At 41.0% G+C, this 27,218-nt stretch overlaps 1 protein-coding gene across 6 annotated transcripts in view; it reads left to right on the forward strand.

The window, feature by feature from the left end:
• The window catches only part of LOC129734574 (polycomb group RING finger protein 3-like), a 150,291-nt gene extending 123,282 nt beyond the window's left edge, over positions 1–27,009 (forward strand). For all 6 annotated transcript variants that reach the window (XM_055698189.1, XM_055698188.1, XM_055698186.1 and 3 more), the window contains 2 exons: positions 6,330–6,410; positions 21,372–27,009. In XM_055698189.1, the coding sequence (XP_055554164.1) occupies positions 6,330–6,410; positions 21,372–21,419 (129 nt within the window). In that variant the 3' untranslated portion in view covers positions 21,420–27,009. The remainder of the gene's footprint in view (positions 1–6,329; positions 6,411–21,371) is intronic.
• The last annotated feature ends 209 nt before the right edge of the window (positions 27,010–27,218 follow it).

The raw sequence follows: 27,218 nt of genomic DNA on the forward strand, positions 1-27,218 counted from the left end.
TGGATTATTTTCAAAACAGTGTCTTTGCTTCCAACCAGATTTTTTAAAAAACTAAAGCACACACTATTTCCTAATATAAAGGAGCAGAAAATGGCTATTTAAGTTGAAGAGCTGAATGCAGAGAAATAAGTTTTTCTCCAAATTTACCTCCCCCACTTTTAATTTAAGGATGCTGGTCATCTTCCCTTTTTTTCTCCCCCTCCAATACAATGGAGATGTAGCTCTTACTAGTTCTTGACTTTATACAGAGTTGGCAGTGCAGCTCAGTGTATTGTTCCATGACCAGTTTTAAAACATACCAAAAGGCTTGGTTATGTGTTTTACACCTGTGTTAAAACTGACTCCTGCAAGATACTTTGGTGGCCTTAAATGAAGGGATACACTGCCCTAGCAGAGATTTTTCACTCATTGCAGAGAATGGATTATAACACTTGGACACTACTGAAAGACTGATTTAATGGAAAGCAGCACATATACTTTCTTCTGCTTCTCTACTCTGAGTGAAACTCAGCCTTGTGTAGTATCAGCTGATGCCACCTTCTCTGCAGGGAGTACATAATGGACTGTTCATGGAAAGAAATCATGGTGGAGGGTAAGGGAAAAAAGAGGCTTTTCTATCCTCTGAAAGTTCTGTGATTTCAGATTCTAAAACTAGAACACACAATGTCAGGCACGTGAAAAACTCAGCCTCTGTTCCCTCTTTGTTGGTATTAGTCACAATCCCCCCTCCATCCAGTCTGACTCTCAATCTTGAAAGCTTCCAAGGATGGTGATGCCATGACCTCTTTGGGCAACTTGTTCTGGTGCTTAATTAACCTTTTAGAGATTTTTTTTCTCTTTATATCTGGACAGAACTTCCTCTGTTTCCATTGATGACTATTGTCTCTCATTCTCCCACCATACACCTCAGTAAAGAGCCTCGTTCTATCTTCTCTATAGGCTTCTCTTAGCTATTGGAAGGCTGTAACTAGGTCCCCTTTAAGTCTTCTGTTCTCTGAGATAATTAGGCCCAGTTCCCTCAGCCTCTCCTTATAGGACCTGTGTTCAAGCATCCTGACCATCTTGGTGACCCTTCGCTAAACTTGCTCAAGTTTATCAACATTTTTCTTGTAATGGAGGAGGCAAAACTAGATGCAGTATTCCAGATGTGGTCTAATGTAGAGGAATTGTAGAGGAATTATAGAGGAATGAAGGCAGGTTAATTAACATTGATAATATACAACTGTGGGTTTGCTTCAGGGGTGGTTGGTTGGCTGATGTGGATAATGTGCAGCCATGGCTGGTTCCTGCTAAGTAGTTAAATAGCTGTAAGGGGTATGGAAGAGGAGCACTGGATGAAGAGAGACCTGGAAGAAGCAGAGGGAGGAAAGAGAGTGTGCCCCCAGATGTAAGCAAGATAAGGAGAGGCCCTGGAAGAAGCAGAGAGAAGAAGGGGGCCCAGATGAGAGGAGGCTGGCTGGAAGAGGAGCTCAGAGAAGAAAGACTCTGGATGCAGCAGAGGCAAGAAGCATGGTGGACTGGCCTGTAAAGGATGAAGAAACAGCATGGACAGTAGATGAATTTTGAAACCTTGTGAGGAACTGGTGGCTGTGCCAGGGCAAGACGTGGGAGCTACTTATTGAGGTTAACCTGGTATGTGATAGTAAAAATTGTGTTGTAGCTTGTTGGTTTGGATAGCGCTGTGACAATTGGTGCCCTATGTGAGGCTTGAACTTAGGACCTTCAATTTATGAGACTGAGTGTAATGAGCGGTGACAGCAGTGATGGCTGTGCCAGAGGACATTTGAAGTTTTGAAGCAGTGAAGGTGGTGCCCAACGTAGCGGAGACAGGCAGGGATAGCCTGCGACCCAGATCACATTGAGATAGGTGGGAAGAGCCTGGGGATCTGGATCAGAGAGCGGTAGAGGTGTGCCATTGGGATCAAAGAGAAGGAAGACTGACTGCCGTGGAGCAAAGAGACTGAGAGTAACAGGCAGTAGCGACAATATACACGACCAGATGTGGTAGTGGCCCGCAGTGGCAGGTCCAGAGCAGGTCTGGCTAGACAGCAGTGATGGCTGTGCCAGGGGAAGGTGTGGGAGCAGTGTGGTGCCGCAGGTGGCTCCTGCTGCCGCTTGGCCTGGCGGTATTCTTGCTGATGTTTATGTGCTTGTTGGAGGTGTCTCCACTTGTAGAAGAAATGGGCGACCACAAGGATGTTAAGAAGCTTTTCAGGACAAAGAATGATGTGTTAGTGCTGTATTCTAGATCTGCTACTGCTGAAAGCTCACTCAGGTTACTGTCCAGTGTGACCCAGGAGGTGAAAGTGCAAGATACTATAATCTCATCAGAACCTCCCTCTGAACAAAACAATCCCAGGTGTCAAGAGCATGAGAAGAAAAGTGATCAGCCCCCAGAAGCTGAAAAGCCCAAGATAAAAGTGAAGCAGGAATATGCGCATGAGTTCAGGGACAAGTTGTCTGGACTGTATGAGAAGTTTATTTGTGAAAAGGTTGTGATGATTGTTAAATACATAACGTATGAAATGTTAAGGGAAAAAAAAAAGGGGGTGGGGAATTATAGAGGACTTAAAGCAGGGGTCCTCAAACTACGGCCCGCAGGCCGGATACAGCCCCCCAGGGTCCTCAATCCGGCCCCTGGTATTTGCAGACCCCCCCCGCCCCTCCCCCAATGGGGGTTGGGGGGGAAAACCAAGCAGCCACAAATAACTTCCTGCCACTTCATCCGCACGCCAGCCCCCTCTTTAAAAAGTTAGAGGACCCCTGCTCTAGAGTCATAAAATGGAAGGCTTGAAGGGTTGTAAGGGGCCTTAAAGATAATCTAGTCCAACCCCTCTGCCATAGGCAGGGACATCTTTCACTAGATCAAACCCTATCCGACCTGGCCTTGAACACTTCCATTAATGAGGACCCACAACTGCTCTGGGCAACCTGTTCCAGTGTCTCACTGCCCTCATTGTAAAAAAATTCTTCCTTATATCTAATCTAAACCTATTCTTGTTCAGTTTAAAACTGTTGCCCCTGGTCATAGGGCTACTTGTCCTTGTAAAAAGTCCCTCTCCAGCTTTCTTATAGGCCCCCTTTAGGTACTGAAAGGCTGCAATAAGGTCTCCCCAGATCCTTCTCTTCTCCAGGATGAACAACCCCAACTCTCTCAGCCTGTCTTACATAGGAGAGGTGTTCCAGCCCTCTGATCATCTTTGTGGGCCTCCTCTGGACTTGCTCCGACAGGTCCATGTCTTTCTTATGTTGGGGGCCACAGAGCTGAACACAGTACTCCAGGTGTGGTCTCACAAGAGCAGAGTAGAGGGGGAGAATCACCTCCCTCGACCTGCTAGCCACACTTCTTTTGATGAAGCTCAGGATACGGTTGGCTTTCTGGGCTGCAAGCACACGTTGCCGGCTCATGTCTAATTTTTCATCCACTGGTATATCCTCAAGTCCTTCTCTGCAGGGCTGCTCTCAATCCATTCAGCCCCCAGTCTGTAGTGGTATTGGGGATTGCCCCAACCCCAGTGCAGGGCCCTGCACTTGGCCTTGTTGAACTCTGTGAGGTCTGCACTGCAGGGGCCTGCTCTTCAAGCCTGTTGAGTTCCCTCTGGATGACATCCCTTCCCTCTAGTGAATCAACTGCATCACTCAGCTTGGTGGTGTCCGCAGACTTGCTGAGGGTGCACTCAATCCCACTGACTGTGTCATTGATGAAGTTATTAATTAGTTTTGGTCCCAGTATGGACCCTTGAGGGATACCACTCGTTACTGGTTTCCACTTGGACACTGTTCCATTGACTTCTTTCAGTTTACTGGCTGCTCTTCTGTTTATAAACTCCAGTATCCTGTTAGGCTTCATCACTGCCAGAGCACACTGCTGACTAATGTTCAATTTACTTTCAACCAGGGCCCCCAGGTCCTTTTCAACAGAGCTGCTACCCAGCTTGTAATGTCTCATGACTTTGCTGTTATTCTTGTTAAGTTTCATGAGGTTCTTGTCAGCCCATTTTTCTTGCCTGTTTAGGTTCCCTCTGAATGGCAGCTCCATCCTCAAGTGTGTCAGCTGCAGTCCCCCAGTTCAGTGTAATCCACAAGCTTGATGAGGTGGATTCTGTCTCCTCCTCTAGGTCACTGATAAAGATATTCAACAGTACAGGTCCCAGGATAGACCCCTGCAATACTCCACATGTCACTGGCCTCTGCTTAGAGTACAACCCATTAACAGCTACTCTGAGCCTGACAATCCACTTGGGTGTTCGCTCATCAGGTAGTCTACCCATCCAGATTATAATGTCCAAATTTGGATACAAGGATGCTGTGCAAGATGGTGCTGAAAGCCTTGCTTAAGTCAAGGTTGACAACATCCACTGTTCTTTCCTTATCCATGGATCAAGTTATTTCATTAAAGAAGGCAATCAGATTGGTCAAGCATGATTTTTTTCCCTTGGTGACTGGGAAATAGCTGGCATGGATTTACCTTTACCTTTGCCCAGATATGGTTTCCAAGAGAACTCACTTCATGACTGTCCTAGGGATCACCAAAATGAGGCTGATCAGCATCTAGTTCCCTAGATAGTCTTTCTTGCCCTTTTTGGAGATGGGTACAACATTTCTCTAGTCATTGGGTACTTTCCCTGATCTTTGTGACCTTTCAGTGATGATAGTGTGGCCTCACAATGACATCAGCAAAATCTTGTGGCACCCTTGGATGCATCCCATCTCGTTCCATGGACTATTATGGGCTGAAATTTCTCAATAGATCCCTGACTCGATCCTCCTCTGCTACTGGCAGTTCACCTTCTCCTTGAACCCTGTCTCTAGGCACAAAAAAGCCTGGGAGACCTTGTTGGTGAAAACCAAGGCAAAGGTGGTACTGAGTACCTCAACCTTATCTGCAGTCAATTGTCCACCCCATGCAGCAGTGGGTTTACATTTCCCTTGTTTATTCTTTTATTGATAATGTAGCAATAGAAGTTCTTGTTACCTGTGATGTCCCTTGCCAGCTTCAGTTCCAGCTGAGCTTTGGCTTTCCCCAAACTATCCTTGTATACCCAGGCAATGTTTCTATATTTCTCCTTTGTAGCTTGTCCTCCCTTCCACCTTCTGTGTATGTCCTTTTTATCATGAGCTCCCTGTTTAGCCAAGCTGGTCTCCTGATACATCTACTCATTTTTCTGAGTATCGTGATGGACCGTTCTTGTGTTTGGAGGACATTGTCTGTAAAGACTTGTCGTCTCTTGAGCTTCTTTGCCCTTCAGAGCTGTCTCTCATGGGATCCCACTTACCAGCTTCTTGAAAAAGTAAATTTCTGCTCTACTGAAGTCCAGGATCTCTACTCTGCTACTTGATTTCCTCGCTTCTTTCAGGATCTTGAACTTCGCTATTTCATGGTTGCTAGAATCAAGGCTGCCATTGATTATAATGTCCCCAGAAAGTTCTTCCTTTTTGGTGAGTAGTAGATCCAGCTGTGCGTCACCTATGTTTGGCCCATTAATCCGTGTTAAAATTTCTAATACCTTTCAGAAATCTGGGTTGCTTTCTTACTAATTACACCTTTTACTTTTGTGTTTAAACTCACTATTCCACTGCAGCAATCTCTGGTTTTACAACCTACTTGGCTCTTATTGAAATGTAAGAATGTTCATTCAACAGTATTTGTGTTTTAGAGTCATCCCTCCCCGTTTAAGGGCACACAGCATTTTTGTGGAAACAGTGTATTGGTATGTCCAGTGAGGAGGAAGGCCCTAAGGATGTGAACACTTGGTTGAATGCTATAGACAAATCCTGGTTTGAGTTATTGTCTGTCAGCTAAGCCATGTTAGTGGACTGCATACACATTCTTAGCTTTCTCAGGTTGTAGTACAGTACTGTTAGCATATGTTACTTTCATGGTGACTTACCCTTTCAGTGCACGTCACCTTGCAGTCAAATAGGCTAAGATCAAGCGCACGATCATCTATTGCAATTCAGCTGATGACTGGTCACATAATCTCACATTTGCTTATGAGTCCATACCCTTGCTTTTTCCAATATCAAGATCTTTCAAAGCTATATAGTTATAGTTGTTTTTACTTTTCTATAAAGTGTCTGAAAAAAAAAAAAAGCCCTAAACATTGATGTATAAGTGGGGGATAGCCTTTTAATAATTTATTTTCAAAGTAGGAAGTTAGTTGCTGGGTACTGTGTAAACAATTTTCATAGCATGTCAAAGGACTGTCTTTACGTGAGAATTGAGTTCTGGGTTTTTTGGTCTTTTTATTGGGCCTTATCTGAAGTGTATCGTTTCAAAGCCATGTTGTGTGTCTCACTGAATTAATTATTGCTTCTTTTTACGTCAGCTGGATATATTATGCAATGAAGAGATTCTTGGCAAGGACCACACACTCAAGTTTGTAGTTGTTACAAGATGGAGATTTAAGGTATGACACAACTGCTTTTCATCAAAATTTTCATGTTCCATGTAAATCATTAGCTAACTAAAGAACAAAGTTCATAAAGCATACATCATGCAGGGCTATACTGCAATAACTTCAAAATTATTACAATAGATATTTTTAAATGTCTAATAAACTATCTTTGAAATCAGATATTTTTCTTAATTCAAATGAGAAAAATGGGGGGAAATGTAAGATGTGCCACTAAGGAAAAGGGGAAGTTGATGGCAGATCTCTATTTGATAGTCATTAAAAATGTGTAAAGTAAAGGAGGCTGAAGCCATTGAGAGGGACATTTTTCTCAGCCATGTCAGTCAGATACAACTAATGTTACTCTGTGTAGATTATGAAACTGGTTACAGTGCAGAACAGACAAATATTCAATACATTCATATTCTGTAGTTTGGAAGCAAGAGCCTGAATATACTCATTAAAGGAGGTGGATGAATTAACTTTGCTCCCTAGTTCAGTTCAAGAGACTCGTAGCAATATTTAGTAGGCATAAACAAGGCTGGGGAAAGCAGCTGAGTGGGTCTCTTGGTTACTGATATTAGTTTCTTTAAACAAAACAAAACCAAAACTCCACACAAAAAACCTTAGAGCTGAATAGTAAATGATGGTGTATTCATATTGACCATAAATTATCACAGGTTATTTATGGCTACCCAAATAAAATGGCTCTAAGTGTCATGAAATGTCAAGTTGAACATCTAGGAAACAAGTCACATCTAGAGAATCAGGGTGTATGCAGTTTGGGAGTGATAACTTTGAAGAGGGGTTAGTGTTCATAATGGACATGCAACGCAACACAAGTTCCCAGGATAATACTGTGTTAGAAAGATGTAATACCTTTTGATGCATAAATAGAAGGGATGGTTGAGAATAGGAAGGCAATTTTTATCTGTCTATGAAGAAATAATTGATTTCAGATTGGGAAATAGAAGGTAGGAGATTGTGGTCAGTTATGACATATTCATGAATGACCTGGAAAAGAGGTTAAATAGTGAGGTGACACTGGCACCAATAGTTATTCAAGACAGTAAAGATAAATGTTGGTGATGAAAGGTTGCAGGAGGCCTTTACGGTACTGGATGACCAGGTGATAAAATGGTACCTAAAGTTCAATATGGGTAAATGTAGAGATGCATGCTGGGGAAAACATGTATCTGAACTTTACATATAAAAACGGTGGGCTCTGAGATGACTGCCATTAAACAGAAATCAGGTTTTGGGGTTAGACATAAAGATATTGGCTCGGTAATGGTCCAAGAAAAACCCAAATGAAATGCTAGAAATTATTAGGAAAAGAATAGCAAGCTAAATGAGCACAGCCATGTCTCTGTATAAATCCACTGTTTACCTATACCATGAAGACTGGTACAGTCACGAGTGGCATGGAAAAGGCAGCAACTGTAAACTGTCTTATTCTGTGAAAGAGACAAAGGATATCAAGTGAAACTCATAGGTATGAGGTTCAGAACGTACAAAAGGAAGTGATTTTATTGTAAATTCCATTTACCCTGATAGGGGATTGAGTTGGGAGAGACACAGATCAAAACCAATATTCATTAATAACAAGTTTTATAAATCATGGAATCATAGAATACCAGGTTGGAAGGGATGTCAAGGATCATCTTGTCCAACCTTTCTTGGCAAAAGCATGGTCTAGACAAGATGGCCCAGCACCCTGTCCAGCCAAATCTTAAAAGTGTCCAATGTTGGGGAATCCACCACTTCCCTGGGGACGTTATTCCAATGGCTGATTGTTCTCATTGTGAAAAATTTTCCTCTTATGTCCAGTCATAATCTCCCCAGGAGTAACTTGTACCCATTACCCCTCCTCTTTTCCATGTGACTCCTTGTAAAAAGGGAGTCTCCATCTTCTTTGTAGCCACCCTTTAAATACTGGAAGATGGTCATAAGTTGTCCCCTAAGCCTTCTTTTCTCAAGGCTGAACAAACCCAGTTCTCTCAAGCCTTTTCTCATATGGCAGACTTCCCAGTCCTTTGATCACCTTTGTGGCCCTTCTCTGGACCCTCTCCAGCCTGTCCACATCTTTTTTCATAGCGGGGACCAAAACAGAACATAGTATTCCAGGTGCAGCCTGACAAGCGCTGAGTAGAGTGGGATAATGACTTCTTTATCTCTGCTGGTGACACCCTTGTTGATGCAACCCAGCATCCTGTTGGCTTTCTTTGCTGCAGCAGCACACTGTTCACTCATATTGAGCTTGTTGTCCACCAGGACCCCCAAGTCCCTTTCCACAGAGCTGCTCCCCAGTCAGGTAGATCCCTGCCTTTGCTGCACTCCTGGATTACGTTTTCCCAGGTGCAAGACCTTATGTTTGTCTTCATTGAATTTCATAAGGTTCTCGTTAGTCCACTCTTCCAGACTATCCAGGTCTTCCTGCAGGGTGGCTCTCCCTTGCAAAGTGTCTGCTTCCTCACTCAGTTTGGTTTCATCAGGCTATTATTAGTAGGAGATAACTTTATATGGTATATTGATTTATTCCTTCACACACTTGGTCAGTTACCTAGTTGGAGAAACAGCAGGGAGACCAACCCCAGCTGTATACTCAGAAGCAGTATGTCATATTGACATGCCAGTGGCTTCTAGGTAGGTGTTCAAACAGTCTTTTATGACACTTTTCCTGTTGATACCCAAGTTAAACTTATGGTATTGGCAATTTTCATTCAGTTTACATAATTACATGATATTTCATTAGCTGTATAATTATAAGCATAAATATTTTTATTCTATGATTATCAAAATTAATAAAACTATCCATTCAAATGTGATTAACCATACAACAGGGTGCCTTAAGAGATATACTAATATTTCCTTAAAGTCTTATCCCTTAAAACTTTTTACCCGATATCTTCTTATAACATGTGACAGTGATGAAATGTTTCTCATTCCTTATATAATTGTTTTGTTAACCAATATGTTCTCTTTTATCATGAGTAAGATTATATTTACAGTAGATCTTTCCCAATTCTATTAAGCATGTACATTTTACAGTATCTTGTTAGGTATCCTAATATAATTGTCACCTAATGTAGCACCAGTACATGAACAGTGATATTCCTGGTCACTACTGAAAAAGTTAACACATGATTGTAACGATCAAACCAGTTTCATCTAGCTTTCACCGTTGATATTAGTGGCTTGATCTGACCCAAAGTTCTCAGCTAGCCTCACCATGCTTTTCCCCTTCATATATTTATTCTTGCAGGTTCTCTCATAACTTAGTGATTTTCTCAGATGTGTCCCAAGGTTATGCAGCTGTGTAGCATCAGAGCTGGGCTTTTGATTCTTGGAACACAGGCAACTAAATAGTTGGGGGAGGAGAAAAAGAGAAATAGCAGAGGAGAAATTACACAGTTGTTCACATAAGCAGTCATCACATTCATGTATAGACTTCTACCATTCTTTCTTATTTTTTACTCTTACAGAAATGCTGGGTTTAGTGATTAAGTTCTAATTATTAGATATAAGTAACCTCCAATACCTGGCATAGATAAGTATCTCACTTCAGTGTTACTTCTATTCTGACTCAACCATAATATTTCACTATTCATTATATATTATCCTCTTTCAGACCTTGGTATATACACATGTAACCCACAATTATCTCAACCTGTTAGTATTGTTTCCCCTCTGTTTCAAATCTTTCTTTCTTTTTCCTTTCTTCTTTGATACCTCTCCCCAATTCCTTTTATATTTGCATATTTTCTTAAAAAAAATATTACTGAAATCAACAATTCTGTCACTAGTTCTGGCTGCTTCTATTCAAATTGTTTCTTTGAGCATTATCCTGTAAATAAAACTACAAAGGTTGTAAGGTTTTTATAACTTTAGAGCATTTTTACAAAGCTTTAACTGTGATCCCCCAGCCTGGGTGGACCCAAATCCTGAGTTGTTAACACTTAAATATGTTAGAGCTCTAAAAGGAGTCTTAATCCAAGTCTCTTAAACTGTTGTTATTACATTAAATAGTTAGACCAAGCTAAGCAAGACAAAGATGAGTTAGGTCACAGATTAGCTAACCAGTCATACAAAATTTTATTGTAATAATTACGGGCTACTCCAGTTAAACAGACAAAAATAAAGTTCCAAACAAGCAAAAATGACAAGTGAGGCCTATATCGAATTTGTGGCCTTGTTAGCAAAAGCAATGCCATGTTTCCTAGGCTACAAGGTCACTTCTCTTCCTCTCCTTTGGTAGTCCATGAGTCACAGGTTATTGCTCAATGAATCCAACAAGGATGCTGCAAACCCTCCTACAGCTCAAAGCCTAATCAGGACTGAGCAGAGACTCTTCTTGGAAGCATTCACTTTTTCCTATCAGGTCTTGCCTCATGATAATCTGTAAAGATCTGACACTCTTCATAGAATCATAGATGGTTTGGGTTGGAAGGGACCTTAAAGACCCTCTAGTTCCAACCTCCCTGCCACAAGCAGGGACACCTTCCACTAGACCAGCTTGCTCAAAGCCATGTCCAACCTGGCCTTGAACACTTCCAATGATGGGGCATCCACAACTTCTCTGGTGTCACATGCCAGTCCAAGACCGAAGCGAGGTTCTGCTTGTATTCTCAGGAACAGAATTAAGGCTCAACATGGAGTCAAGAGCCAAGGAATTTTATTTGCCTGACAACAGATTTGCAATTGCAAAGGAGAGAGCGAGAGGTAAAGAGAGAAAGGAAAGAATAAAAGAGTTCACAGCAATAGCTACCACCCCAGAGCTGTGGCGTCCTGACAGTCCGATTTGTTTCCAAGAACGGTGGGGGAATGTTCCACCCGATGTTGGTTGGTTCTGTTCTTTTATAGGGTTGCCACAAGCTGTTCTGCTTAACCACACCTTCCACCCAGTGGTAATGTGTGTGCCCAATACCATCAGGTGGTCCTCAGGGGTCTCCAGGCCCCTCGATCCCCTCAACCCCAGGTTTGGGCACATGCACAGGGATTTGGTTAAGTTTCTCAGGATTAGCTCCCCCCATTGCTCCATGGTATAAGCTGGTGGGATTCCTGCCTTAATGTTGAGAGAAACCTCTGCTGTGGCAATGGTGATTCTCACAGACACAGTCTCTTACACTCTGGGCAACCTGTTCCAGTGTCTCACTGCCCTCATTGTAAAAAAATTCTTCCTTGTATCTAATCTAAACCTATTCATGTTCAGTTTAAAACTGTTGCCCCTGGTCATAGGGCTACTTGTCCTTGTAAAAAGTCCCTCTCCAGCTTTCTTATAGGCCCCCTTTAGGTACTGAAAGGCTGCAATAAGGTCTCCCCAGATCCTTCTCTTCTCCAGGATGAACAACCCCAACTCTCTCAGCCTGTCTTTACATAGGAGAGGTGTTCCAGCCCTCTGATCATCTTTGTGGGCCTCCTCTGGACTTGCTTCAACAGGTCCATGTCTTTCTTATATTGGGGGCTGTTGCAGCACTCTCCAAACTATCAAGCTGCAACAAGGTCTTTTACCGTCACATACCAGCATACTCTTCATGCTGGTCCCTCTGCTGCCCTGCACTTGGCCTTGTTGAGCTCTGTGAGGTCTGCACTGCAGGGGCCTGCTCCTCAAGCCTGTTGAGTTCCCTCTGGATGACATCCCTTCCCTCTAGTGAATCAACTGCATCACTCAGCTTGGTGGTGTCCGCAGACTTGCTGAGGGTGCACTCAATCCCACTGACTGTGTCATTGATGAAGATATTAATTAGTTTTGGTCCCAGTATGGACCCTTGAGGGATACCACTCGTTCCTGGTTTCCACTTGGACATCAAGCTGTTGACTAGAACTCTTTGGGCATGGCCATCAAGCCAATTCCTTTTCCACCTAGCAGTCCATCTATCAAACCCATTTCTCTCTAATTTTGAGGCAAGAATGTGGGGGGGACTGCATCAAAGGCATTACAGAAGTCCAGGTAGATGATATCTGTTGCTCTTCCTTTGTCCACTGATGCAGTCTCTTCATCGGAGAAGGCCACTAAATTAGTCAGGCCCTTTTTCCAGTCATTTTTTTAAGTCAATGGGGATTTCGCCTGAATGCCATGACCTTTCAAATATGTTGGAGACTGGCTTGGTAACTACATCAGACAATTCCCTCAGGACCCTGGGGTGCATTTTGTTGCGTTCCATGGACTTGTGTATGTTTAGGTTCCTCAGGTGATCTTGAACCGGATCTTCTCCTACAATGGGGAGTGACTTCATTCCCCCCAGTCCCTGCTTTGAGATTCAGGGGCTTGAGAGATACGGGAAGAGAGGTTACTATTGGAAACCGAGGGGAAAAAATTGTTGAGTACCTCATTCTTCTCCATGTTGATCACCAGTTCTCCTGTCCTATTTATGAGGGGCTGTACATTTTCTTCAATCTTTCTTTTCTGGCCAATGTACCTGTAGAAGCCCTTATTATTCTTTGTATCCCTTGCCAAGTTCAGATCCAACTGCACCTTAGCTTTCCTGATCCCATGCCTACACATATGGGTAGCATTCCTATATTCTTCCCAGGATAAATGTCTCTGGTTCTACTGCCTGTGCATTTCCTTCTTACGCTTTAGTTTGACCAGGAGGTTATTACTCAGCCATGCTAGTCTCCTGCCTTCATTGCCCGGTTTCTTACACGTGGGATTTGAGAGTGCTCTAAGTAAAATATTCTTGAAGAGCTGCCAGCTATGTTCAGCATCTTTGTCCCTGAGGGCATCTTACCAGGGGGTCCCATCCACTAATTCCTTAAACAACTGAAAGTTTGCTTTCCTAAAATTCAGGGTCCTGACTCTACTCTTCACCTGTTCCATATCCCTCAAAATTGTGAATCCCACCAGGGCATGATCACTGCAGGCCAGGCTGCTACCAGTCATGACCTCTCTAATTAGTTCATCTCTTGGTGAGCAAGAGGTCCAGTAATCCATCTCCTGTGGTTGGATTTTCTATCACCTGGATTAAGAAATTATTCTTGATGCACACCAAGAGTCTCCTGAACTGCTTACACCTTGTGCTGCTTTTCCAGCCTATGTCAGAACGATTGAAGTCTCCGAGCATGATCAGTTTGCGAGCTTGATGCTTCCTGTAGATGAAGTAAGAATGCTTCGCCAACAGTATCAAACCCTACGGTACTCAACTCATGTCTGGTCTCCAGCTGGATTTTATGCTGCTGATCACAACCGTTTGTGTCTGGCAGTTCAGTCATTTTTCTGTCTGCTTAGCTCATTATTACCTCATTAGTTTGTTTGTGAGGCTTTTATGGGAGATAAAACCTTGATTGATTCCACACTTATTTACACCTGTAGGGAGACATCTGAGAAACATGAATCCATTTATATGTCAGGGAGCAGTTAGGGCTAGCTGCTCTCTACAAGAATGATGAAGCTGTGCACAAATAACATCTAGCAAGGCCGGGGTCTTCCTAGCCAGACTACAGCCCTACAGTACCAAAGTAAGGCAGACCCAGAGATCATAGCCAGGTTCATCTAAGAGCTTAGATCATCAGGGAAGTTCATGGTGATGAGGCCCTTACAGTCTTGAGTGTGGGGTCACTAAAGCATAGGCTATGCAAATATTATATGGAACAGTTTTAAACCAGTATTTATATCTGTCACTGTTCCTTAAAGCTACTAATATCAAGGGTAATTTTCCAGCCTATAATTGTGGGTATTGTCCTACAGTTTTCTTTAGACTATTTTTACAAGCCTGATAATTATTTCTACCACTCTGGATGATTGTGAGTGGTAGGATGTATGCAGTCTTTAATTCCCAGGTTACTCATTAAGGCTTGAGTTCTTTCACTTACAAAAGTCCCTCCTTATCTGATCCTTTCTCTGTGGATGTTCCATATCTACATATAATTTCCTTAAATGGAATTTTTACAGTTACAGAGGCTGTGTTCCTTTCAGAAGAAAAAGTTTTAACCCGTCCTGAAAAGATACCTCTGATGACAAGGTGACATGGTTTAACCTAGCCTGCAGCTAAGCACCACACAGCCACTTTTTCACTCCCCTCCACAGTGGGATGGGGGAGAGAATCGGAAGGGTAAAGTGTGAAAACTCATGGATTGAGATAAAGGCAGTTTAATAATTTAAAAAAAAAAAAGGGGGTGGGTGGGGGGGGAGAAACACAAAGAGAGAGGGAAACACCTCCCCCCAAGAAAAACAAGAAAAACAAATGGATGCAAAAGAAAGCAATTGCTCACCACCAAATGACCAATGTCCAGCCAGTTCCCGAGCAACAGCAGCCCCCGCCAACCTCCACCCACTCTGTTTTATTGCTGAGCAGAATGTCATATGGTATGGAATATCCCTTTGGTCAGTTGGTGTCAGCTGTCCCGGCTGTGTCCCCTCCCAACTGCTTGTGCACCCACAGCCTACTTGCTGGCGGGGCAGTATGAAAAGCAGAAAGGGCCTTGACACTGGAAGCACTGCTCAGCAACAGTTAAAACATCCCTGTATTATCAACACTGTTTTCATCACAAATTCAAAACATAGCCCCGTACAAGCTTCTATGAAGAAATTTTACTCTAACCCGACCAAAACCAGTACACAAGGAGATATCCTCTTTTAGTTTATGGAAGTTATCTATATAATCCATTTGCAGTATTTGCCAGATTCCAAGGGTTCTCTGATGCAATGGAGGTGGCATCTTAATTTCACTAGTCTGCTTTTGTATCATTACAGTTTGCTTTTGTATCATGCACTTTTTAATTATGTGCTGAATTTCTTCCTTCATTTGTGGCCAAATATAAAGTCCTTGAACTATAGTGCCCTATACTCCTTCATGTAACATATTATGACAATCTAAGATACTTTGCTTTCTTTCAGACATCCCTGGTATCCATGTCTTCTTATTTTTTCCCTTTTTCCTGGTTTAAACTGCAGCAATTATTCTGAGTCAACTGATCTATTTGATCACTAAACTGTTTCTCAGTATTGTTTTCAGTCTCTCGTGCTTTAACACACATGTTTTTCCCCACTGCCTCTCTGAGATTGTAAAATGAACCTCCGGTTTTCTTCCATCACTATTGGTCATCCATTGTCTGCTTTCCATCCCCCTTTCTCCCAGTCATAAGTCTAGTATTTTATTCCATTATTAACATAATCACTGCTGATAAAGAGAGATAATGGGTTCTGTTTAAAGGTTTGGTGTCTTTTAATAACTTCTGTGGTAGCCTATATTTCTGCTGTTTGAGATAATCTTTTGTTGTGGGTTTACCCTGGCCAGCAACTAAGTACCCACAGAGCCACTCAGCCCCCAGTCAACAAGATGGGTGAGAGAATAAAAACAGCAAAAAAAAGAGAAATCATGGGTCCAGATAAAGACAGTTTAATAAGTGAAGAAAAGAGAAAAAAACCAAGTGATGCAAACGCAAATCACTCACCACCTCCCACAAGTAGAATGATGCCTAGCCAGGCTCCAAGCAAGTCACCTTAGAAGACACACACACCCCTCCCCCCAACTTCTTCTGCTACCCCAGTTTTATTGCTGAGCATGATATTATATGGTATGGAATATCCCTTTGGTCAGTTTGGGCCATCTGTGTCTCCTCCCAACCTCTTGTCTTTCCGTAGCCTACTCCTGGGGAGTGGGGGTGGGGGGTGGGTAGAAAGCCTTGACACTGCTAGCACTGTTCAGCAACAGTCAAAACATTGGTGTGTCATCAACACTGTTTTAGTCACAAATCCAAAACACAGCATCATACAGGCTGCTATGAATAAAATTAACTCCATCCCAACCAAACACAGTACATCTTTTCTCTAGTTTTCCTACTATTTATTCTCCCATTCTATTAACAGCAACATATTGGACTATTCTTTTTCCTTGCTCATATCTAGCACTCTTGTCAGTGAACCACAACTTTAGTTTATTACTAGGTTTCTCTAAAGGACATGCACATCAATATCTAGTTGTTCTTTCCTGAGCAATTGCCCTTTGTTCACAACTGGGATCCACCCCTTGTTTAGATCTGGTTCTTGTAATACTCATACAGTACACCATCATCATTACCAACCCCAGTTCATTAATATTAACTTGATAAATTGGTGTGGTGGGTTAACCTTGGCCAGCAGTCAGATGCCCACCCAGCCACTCAGCCCCCTCCTCAACAGGACAGGGGGAGAAACTAAACAGTCTTTCTCACAGCCAGATAATTTTTGTTCTGCCCTCTGAAGATGATGTACTTTTTATTTTTGTAATGGTACTGCTCCCACAGAATCAGCCAGAGCTTTTTAAAGCAACTTCTTTCATTTTAGTTAAAGCATCATGTTCCTTGTTCCAGTTTCATTCCTGATTCTTTCTCAGTAATTTCCATAATGGTCTCCTGATACCAGCAAAGCTTTCTTTTTCCCCAATTACAGTTCCCAAGTAGTTTACCTGGGGTTGCCCTAACTGGGCCTTATTCAAATTGACTTTAAATCCTGTTTGGTCTGTTAATCTTAAATTTCAGATACTTGTGTTTTACACTTCTGTAGCTCCAATCACTAGAATATCATCCGCATAATGTTTCTGCTTTGTAAACCCCCTGCAGTACCTAAGTAAAGGTATATCATTTGTCTCTAAATGTGAAAGCAAACCTCTAAACTGATTCTTCAGTAAGTCAGATGGCAATGAAACATATTATAACTGAAAACCACTTGTTATTTTCTTGTAAATTAGCAATAATCTCAGGCATGCATGCTACAATAGGAGCCATCCTCAGAATGAACTTATTTATCTGACAGTAGCCTACCATCATTCTCCAGGATTTTTATCAACTTTTTTAACAGGCCATAATGGAGAATTATATTGTTAGGCCCCTGAGGGCACTAATAGGTCTTAACAGCCCTGACCAGCTTTACTTGGGGCCTCTACATCCTCTGCCCAGGAGCCCCAGTTCAGCTCAGACCTGGGCCTTCAGTCCCTGCCTGAGCTATGTCATAGGAATACTAGACTCCAGCTCAGCCACAGCTGTGCTTGACCATAGACCCCGCTGATCTGGACCCTGACCTGCAGACTGATTTCCTAGTCTGTCCTTGGCCTTGCCTCATCACTATGGACCTACTTGGTGATCACTGTCTGACTCTGTTTACTCTCATCAGACCTGATCTTGACATTAACCTGCAGATTGACTTCTTGGCTTGATCTTGAACTTGCATCATCATCATGAACTTGACTGATGATCTAGACTCTTAGTTGAACCTGTTTACCATCCCTGGGTCTACCCTGCTCACCTTGCTCGGGTACTGTGAGGTCTCTGGCCAGCAAAGCCCCTGCCCTGCTGGGTTTGTTATTGTATTTGGCTTCTCATTCCTTAGGGAGAAGATGGCCCTCACTGCACCCTGACATATGTGGGTTTATAATTTCCCACAAAACACCTTGTTCTAAATACTCTTTAATGATTTATCCCAGAGCAGTCCTAGAGTTTTTAGGATATGGATATTGTATAAGGGGGGCAAACTGAAAGTCCCACTGTTTCCTCTTGGTCTTTTCTTTTTTTCACACTGTAGGATTGTTTTCTGCCATACTCCTGGGACCTGTTGTTTCCAGAATTCTTTATCTATTTCAGTTAAAATTTGTGCTTGTTCTCTTGAATCTTTATACCAGCCTTTCTCTGCTTCCTGTATTCCTTTATATTTCTACAAAATATCACTATAAAAATTAAGAATCCATGTTCCATTATCCAGTCATAATTCATCCACTGTTCAAGGAACCTGATTCATCCTTATTTCTGCCAGGGATACTACTTGTACCCCATCAGGAAAGGGCAGTCAGTACATGATAGATATCAAGTCCTGCCAGCATTTGAGAAACTCCACATTTGTTCATAAAGCATTCTCCATCTTCTCCTGGCTTAGTGCAGCTAACAGAAGCATCCAACAGATACAGAAGTTTGATACAGTGGTTTCTGGGCTCTGCTTTTAGATCATCTAAATTTTCAGGGAACAGGAACAACTTCTGAGATTGTCAGGGGTCTTTTAGGAACCCCTTGAAGAACTTCAGGGTACCTGATGTTGCTGGGAAAAGATACCTACAGAAGAGTGTGGTTCTAGCAGCAGTTAATAAGCTCTGTCAGATGTTCTTGATCAAAGGGTGCTTTGAGCTTTTGTTCCAGCTGACTCCTGATTTGGAACAGTCAATCACACTTAAAGCAAGTGCTAGGAAGAAGCCTATATAACTGCTGGGCTTAGCACTAATAGGAGTAGTGAGCAGATATAATATTTGTTATAGTATGTAGAAATTGGTTAGACCCTCTGCTGAGGGTAGTTTATATGTGTTCAGCAATGATGTGCTTTGGGTCATGGTCCCTAGCACTAATTAGAGCAACTTTCCCTGGAATCTAAGTGGTCTTGACTAAGACCGAGCTCCAGAGGAAGATGCATCTCTCCAGGCCTTTGGCTGTAGGGAGTACCTAAGGATGGAGTAGGAGGAGATGGTGCCCTTGCCTGAAGATGTGTGTTGGAGGAGAATCTCTGCTGTGAAGTAAAGGAGCTGCAGAGAAGAGGTCAGCAGACTGCATGGTATCAAAGGTGATGAAAAGGAGATTGATAAGATATTTTTCTCGAAGACTGTAGAGATGCAAAAATCTGAATCTGTAGTTGCAATGAGGAAGGGGGCAGCCAGGGCCTGTGTTGAAAGAAAGGAACAAGGTAAATGACAGAATTGCATCCCTGGACTTCAGGAGAGCAAGCTTTGGTCTGTTTGAGCACCTGCTTGGAAGAATTCTGTGTGTTGTGGTTTAATCCCAATAGGCAACTAGGCACCACACAGCCACTTGTTCATTCCCTTCCAGGAAGATGGAAGAGAGAATTGGAACAGTAAAAGTAAGAAAAACTGTGGATTGAGATAGAGTTCAATGGGTAAAGCAAAGCTGTGTATGCAAGCAGAGCAAACTAAGGAATTCATTCATTTCTTCCTGTAGGCAAGCAGCTGTTTAGCCATTTCCAGGAAAGCAGGGGCTTCCTCATGCATAATGATCCAAATATCACCAATCGCCCCCTCCTCCTCCTTTCCCACAGCTTTTATTGAATCCCCTTCCAACTTCTTGTGTACCCCTAGCCTACTTGCTGATGAGGCAGTGTGAGAAAGATAAGGCCTTGATGCTATGCAAGCACTGTTCAGCAATAACTAAAACGTGGATGTGTTATCAACACCATTTTGTTTGCAAATCCAAAAGGTAGCACTATAAGAGCTGCTATGAAGAAAACTAACTCCATCCAGTAGATAATTAGTCACACAGTACAGTTATTTAACATAATTCACTTGTGCACATGTGCTTGTAATTATTGGATTGGAGCAACAGTAGGGAGGCCAACCCCATTTGTCTGCTAAGAAGTAGACTGTCATACTGACATGCTAGTGGCTTTCAGATAGGTGTTTAGGAAGTTCCCTTAGTGGTCCCTTGTCTATTCAGGTGTATATATAATCCTTTAGTTTTCATGTACATGTAGCAGCCATTGCTTTCTTGGATGTGGTCTGAGTTGTGCAGCCCATTATTAATGCTGGTGTTTGCTCATGGCCTTGGCGTTAAGCAGACCCTTGGTGGTCTGTGTTTATCAGGTTCCCCTACAAGGGTTCAACAGGACTGCTAGTTTCAGGAGTTTATTGGTCCTTGGGAGATATTCACACACTAACTTCATGATGTTCATGAAGTTCAACAAGGGAAAGTGCAAAGTCCTGCACCTGGGGAAGAAAAACCCCATGCACCAATATATGCTGGGGGCCACCCAACTGGAAAGCAGCTTGGCAGAAAAGGACATAGGGATCCTGGTGGATACCAGGTTGAACATGAGCTGGCAACGTGCCCTTGCAGCTAAGAAAGCTGATGGTGTCCTGGGATGTATCAGGCAAAGTATTGCCAGCAAGTTGAGGGAGGTGATCCTTCCCTTCTACTCAGCACTGGTGAGGCCACACCTGGAGTCATGTGTCTATTTTTTGGCTCCTCACTACAAGAGAGACATGGATATACTGGAGAGAGTCCAGCACAAGGCCACAAAGATGATTAAGGGACTAGAATATCTCTCCTATGAGGAAAGGCTGAGAGAACTGGGACTGTTTAGCCTAGAGAAGAGAAGGCTCAGAGGGGATCTCATCAATGTATATAAATACCTGAATGGAGGGTGCAAAGAAGACAGAGCCAGGCTCTTTTCATTGGTGCTCAGTGACAGGACAAGAGGCAATGGGCACAAACTGAAACATGGGAGGTCACACCTGAACATAAGGAAACACTTTTTTTTCCTGTGAGGGTGACAGTACTGGAAGGGGCTGTCCAGGGATGTTGTGGAGTCTCCCTCCTTGGAGATATTCAAAAGTCATCTGGACATAGTCCTGGGCAACTGGCTCTAGGTGGCCCTGCTTGAGCAGTGGGGTTGGACAAGATTACCTCCAAAAGTCACTTCCAACCTCAGTCATTCTGTGATTCTCAGCATGTACTTATCCTCTCTTTGTCCTGCTCTTTTCAGGTCACTATTGCTCCATCCATGCACATAAGTACCTGAAAAGCCAATTCACACAAACTCCCGCAGAAGAGGCTTTTATGACCATTCTTTACATTGTGTAAACTTGAACTGAAGAACTCTGTACTGCAGGATGTTGTAGGTGTTAAAAGTTTACATAGCTTTAAAAAAGCAATGGGTAAATTCACAGAAGAATTATTGGGTGAGGACTATTAATTAATACAAAGCTCTACTGGCTTTGGAAATTCCTGAATTGTTTGAGATTGGGGAGCATTCTGGAGACTATTGCTATTTACCTGATCCTATGCCCTTCCCCAAGGGTCTGTGACTGGCTCCTGCTGGGAACAGGTCCTATTCTAGATGGTCATTTCTAGTGTTAGTTAGCTTTTATCAAAATTGGTAAAATTCTGGAACATAGCTACGTTGATAGCCTCTCTAAGCCTTAATTTATGAAACAGATAAGTTTTATTTATAAAGTATATTAATTCATTTTGGTTTTGCTCCTTAACCTGTCTGATGGTTCTGTCTTGCAGAAAGCACCTCTACTGCTACATTACAGACCCAAAATGGACTTACTGTAGGAGAACTTTATTGTCCTTCTGGACAGTTTTTTTTGCAGAGACTATCATCTGGCACCTTAGTGCAGCACTTAACTCTCATGTGACACAAACCAGCAGAATCATTTTGGAACATTGTAGTGCTTCTGTAGCAGGTTGTCCTTCTGAATATTTCTAGGGATGTGCTACATGGATTTTTTTGACAAATATATATATATTTATTTTTGTACAAATGAAATAAATCACAACTCAATAGGATTCTACAAACACTGAGTTTACAAGCAATGAAAACACTTAACGGTTCCATGGAGCTCAGCCTGATTCATCTATTTGTAGTTACACAAAAATAAGTTAAAATGGTGCAGGAAAGATTTAAAATGTTGCTTTTAACACCAAATTACTAAATTTACTTATTTTTGTCTTTAAAATTTTCAACTTGTTTCAGTATGTTTTTCTGAGTTGTTCTTGTTTTATGTAGTATGTCCAATTATGTCAGCTTTAATCAAGCCATTCTATAGAGCATTGAACATACCTAATGGTACAGTGACTGGTGATATTTATTATGCTGCATTAAAAACTTCCTAAAAGCCTGGAGATCCAATTACTTCATTAGTTTTGCACAGTGATTGTTCTTTATTTTTTATTTCAGTAATATTTTAATATCCCTCCTTTGCATGTTGATTTTAAATGAGTTCTATTGACTTTTAAAAATATGCCTTAATATTTTGCCATGGCATAAATTACATCCAATCATAACAAATATTCATAAGTGCTGAACTTGTGAAATTGTTTTAAAGCAAATATGTCATATAATTGGGGCTTGAAAAAATCAGATTTTACTTTAGAGAGTATTTGCTATTTGATTAGCTGTTAAAACTATGGCTGTTGAGCACCTTTTGTTGATGTTGCAAAAGTTTCCATTTCACTAGCTAAAAATTCTTCAGTTAACTGCAAATCAATTCTGTGTTTCTTTTGCTGTTTTCTATGTGAAACCATAGCTGTTTATAGCTCAATTACTAATCTGACCTCAAAGATAAATAGATTACAGGGGCACCGTCTGGCTTTCCCTGATAATTTTGCTTGTGTCAAGCCCTGAGAGATGCAAACTACTGTATGTGTGTCTATGTACAGACATGCACACACCTTAGAGAATCCACCTTCAGTAGTGCTTAGCAGTGTTGACTACACTGATTGAAAGGCTTTTTAAAATAGCTTCATAAAAATGTGGTAGTAGCTGAAAGTGACTTCTGCAAGCTGTATGCTGCACAACACTATATATAGCACGGATGTGAGTGTGTCTGACATGGAGTCTTAAGTAACTGAAAAGATGAGCAGTATTATTGGCAGTTGCTAATAATTTTTAACTCTTTGAGTTTTCCTGTCTGCTAAAAATGGCAGTTATATCAAACACTTTATTCTTTCATAAAATATCAATGGCTAGGAAAATCAGTATGCCTATTAGCACTGTCCTGCTTCTTCCAGCTATGTTCCCGTACTTTGCAAGAAAGCATTGCTTAATGTTACTTGATAAAAGGAGGTTGATCTCATAAGAGGTTTATTCAAGTATTCTAAATCCTACTGCATCTTGAGTTTTCCATGCACCGCATTGCTCTGTACATCTCCCATGCTTTTCTTAATTGAACTTTTCAGTTCTTCTTTACCTAGTTCTGCTGTTGCCAGAGGGAAGCTCTAAGTTCACTTGTTTGTCTTAAGAAATGGGGCCCTTGTTTTCATTTATGGCCATAGATGGTGGATGGTGAAGAAATTGAAAGAAATGCAAAGAGAAAGAAAAAGTCTACTGAACTGTGAGGATGGTCAAGAGAGCCACAATAAGGCCAGTGGAGTACTGCCATCTCTGCAAATGATGATGTGATACCACTACATTTGAACACTTGACTTAGACAGGACTTGTTCACATCAAGGCTTAGAGAATATGCATGTAATGGAATTAGAAGTTTGCTCTGGTTTTGCTTTACTGTTTCTGGACTTGCTTGCCTACAATTTAGCTTTTATCTGTTTTTAGCATTAATAGAAGTGACAGAAGAGGGCAGGTGAGATCTAGTTAGTCTCTATTTTTGTTCAGCTATAGTCTAAGGGTTTAATAAATATATTTATGATTGGTCTATCTCAGTATATTTACACTGTGGAACCTTATTGTAAGATCAGATGTTGATGCAGTCCTGCTGAACTTTATTGGGATTTTAGTGTTTCCCTGTGTAGCTCTACAACTGAAAGAGGTTAGCATTATACAAATGTAAATTCAGGAAGCTCTCTGCCATACAGTTCTAAATCTTGTTCTAACAGTCTATAGTATAGAATATATGTTTTCAAGTACGTAACTACATTTGGAATCACTCAAATTTGTTAGTGATATATCAATATATTTAAATCTGTTTATAATAGGTATGCATCTGTAGCCATTGTTAACACCTATAGCTGGCAATTGCTCATAATCATAACTTCTTTGTAGTGTTTAATTTGATAAAACCTCAGCAGTAATTTTAAAAGCAAAACAAACCACAACCCTATTGTTTGCATCATGTCACAATAGATATCGTCATTACAAAAACCGTTTCCCATCAGGAGGGATGGGATGGGATGGTGTCTGCACCATTTGTTTGCTTTCTAGCTTTATAGAGAGGCTAGACTACAATTGGATTCAAGTCAGAGGCAAGCCTTAGGGTCAAAGTGCTAGTTTACTTCTTTGAAGCTTAAGGAACAGTTGGTTTGATGTCAAGATTATATTGGCTAAAACAATACGGACTTCTCTCTTTAATTTTTTTAAACTTAAATCTGAAAGTTGGGTTCAGTATAGCTATTTCTTAAATCCTAATGAAGTCATGATTAATTTATTTTGATCTTAATGAAAAAAGCATTAATGTGGCTGTAAAAATTACTTCACTTACGCTGGTAAATAATCGTGGTAAAAAGGTATCTTGTAGCATTATCCTCAGCAGCAATGAGACTAAATTATCCCATGTTCCATGTCCTGGTTTTGGCTGTCTGACTGTTGTGGTTTAACCCTGGCCAGCAACCAAGCACCATGCAGCTGCTCACTCGCTGCCCCTTCACCCATAGGGGTGGGGAGGAGAATCGGAAAGGAATGTAAAATTTGAGGATTGAGATAAGAACAATCTAATAATATAAACTGAATTAAAATGAAAGAACAATAACAATAACTAACAGTTATAATGAAAAGATGGGGGGAAAGGATAAAATCCAAAGGGAAAGGGAGAAAGAAAAACAAATGATGCACAGTACAATTGCTCACCACCTGCTGACCAATGCCCAGCCAGTCCCTGATCTGCAGGCCCTGGCTAACCCTCCAAGTTTATATACCAAGCATGACATCCCATGGTATGGGATACCTCTGGCTGGTTCAGGTCAGCTGACCTGGCTGTGTCCCCTCCCAATTTCTTTTGCCCCTCCAGCCTTCTCACTGGCAAGGCCCTGAAACAGAAAAGTCCTTGACTTAGTATAAACATTACCCAGCAACAACTAAAAACACCAGTGCAGTTATCAACACTGTTCTCACATCAGAGCCAAAACACAGCCCTGTACTAACTACTAAGAAGAAAATTAACTCTATTCCAGCCACAACCAGGACACAGAGTCTCACTAAACACAGTTTTTATAAAAAATGGGTAATTCACAGAAAGTATATAATATTCAATTTAAATAAGATTTGAAAGCCTCGAAGAACTAGCTTTATAAAAAATATTTATTAAGCATTCTGTTTTATCATTTTTTGTTTCAAAGGTTCAGATTTTTTTGTAGGCATATAAAACTAGAATGGTTTTACAGCTTCTTCCTATCATATTGGGTTTTAATGGCTTTTATTTGTATGGCTAAAGAGCTTTGCTTGTTCTTTTGTGCAATGGGTCAGAAACATACTTTTATAAGGCATATATTTAAACTATATATGTAGCATCTACTTCTAAATTGAAAAGCAGCATAGATGGGGATTTTCATATATATGTTTACTGGGGTTTGCTTGGGATTTTAATTTGTTGTTTGTTGGGGGCTCTGTTTTTTTTAAGAATGAAGTTTGGAATTTTATGGGCTTGTAAAATCTTTAAGTGCAAGAACTACCCATCAGCAATATTTTAAAATGGATGATCTAGCAAGAAACTTCAATGTGAATCGTGAAAGTAATATGCAAAAGATGCAGCCTATCCAAAATTTATTTGTGCCATTGTTATGTCTGGTATCTTTGTGCGTCATCTAACCTAAGAATATTTATTTTTATTAGTTGTGCAATAATGTACACAACACTGTCACCTCTGGGAATGTGGGACTTAAAAAATGAGACTACATTTATGATGGTACTATTTTTTTCAATAGACTATGAGCCTTTGAAATCTTATCTGGCTCTACTGTTTTAATGGTATAATTAGTCTTAGGGGATTCACTTTTTTTCCTACTGGATGGTAAATGGAACTATACAGCTAGCCTATTTTTCAATTATATGAATCTTACCATTGAGTTAAGTATAATTGGAAAGAGCCAACTAGTCTGTGCAATAACACATTAATCTTAATAAATGCATTTTCTCAGCAGTACTTAAGAAATGTATTTAGTACATAAGGCTGAATTTTACAGAAAAATCTAGTTTCTGTATTTCCTCAGGTAATTGATTCAGTTTGGACATTTCACCGGATATGTTAATACAATCTATGCTTCAGGTTTTCTGCCTGAAATTAATAACAAGAAAAAAATGTCATACATAATAGCATCTTTGCATAAGTTTCACTTAACTATAATTGAGAGGTATTGACTTCTGATGCTTTTAAAGGTGCAGAGAGAGCATTAAGGTGCCTAACATCAGCATGGAAAAATACTTTAATGTCTGCTTTCATCAAAATCTGTAATCATGTATGGACACTCTAGGTACCTGCTTTTTGTGGGAACCCAACAGTCATATTTTTACAATGGAGTTTGATATGTCTATACATAAATTTAAAACTGTTCTGGTTGTTTGAGACACTTGAGTGGATCCTCAAGGCTTCTTGGAAACCTTTTGAAGCCACCATGATCTGCTGAGGGCGGACTGCAAGATGGGCTAAAAGGCCAATTCTGCAAACTCTTACAGTGGTAGCTTTATTACTTAACCTAAATGATTCCACTGAAAGCAGTGGAATTATTCATGTGGAAAAAATTGCTTAAATGTGTGTCTGCAAGATGGAGTCCTAACTTTTGAAGGATGGACTGATGTTTCTGTATCTTTTAACTTAAAAAGCATTGGTTTAATAAAGTTCCTTTATCCAAGTAATTTAATTGGACAAAAAGAGTTTGTTCTTTTTCTGCAACAACATTAAGGTTAAAGGGCAATAAACCAGTACAATCACTGAGCCTTTATCCTCAAAATGTGGCATAATAAAGATACTGAAACTATCACAGTGTAATACCATATTTTTGACTTAGTTTCACTTGAGAGATTACTTTTTTAATACTGTTTTCTGTGTGAATTTTGTACTATTGGTGGCTAGTTTTGGTGTGAAGAAGCCTTTTAGGATTATTGCTTGATGTTCTGATTTTACAATAGTGATGCTTGTATCCAGTGTTTTGCCAAATAATATATGCTTATTAATAAAAGTAAAAAAACTAACTGAAATCCTGCCAGGCTGGTGGTAGTTGTTCCATTCCATCCCCCCACCCCTGTACTATATTATGCGAGCTAGTCCTTTATGTTCTTAAGCAAAACAGAGTCTGACTGGAACAATAATGACATACGTGGTTCTATAATCAATCCTTATTCCCATCTTACTCAGTTGAGATGTTGGCATGGCCCAAAAGAGTACTTTTTGACATATGATGCTGAAA

This window comes from Falco cherrug, chromosome W (assembly GCF_023634085.1).
Source record: "Falco cherrug isolate bFalChe1 chromosome W, bFalChe1.pri, whole genome shotgun sequence".
NCBI lineage: Eukaryota > Metazoa > Chordata > Aves > Falconiformes > Falconidae > Falco > Falco cherrug.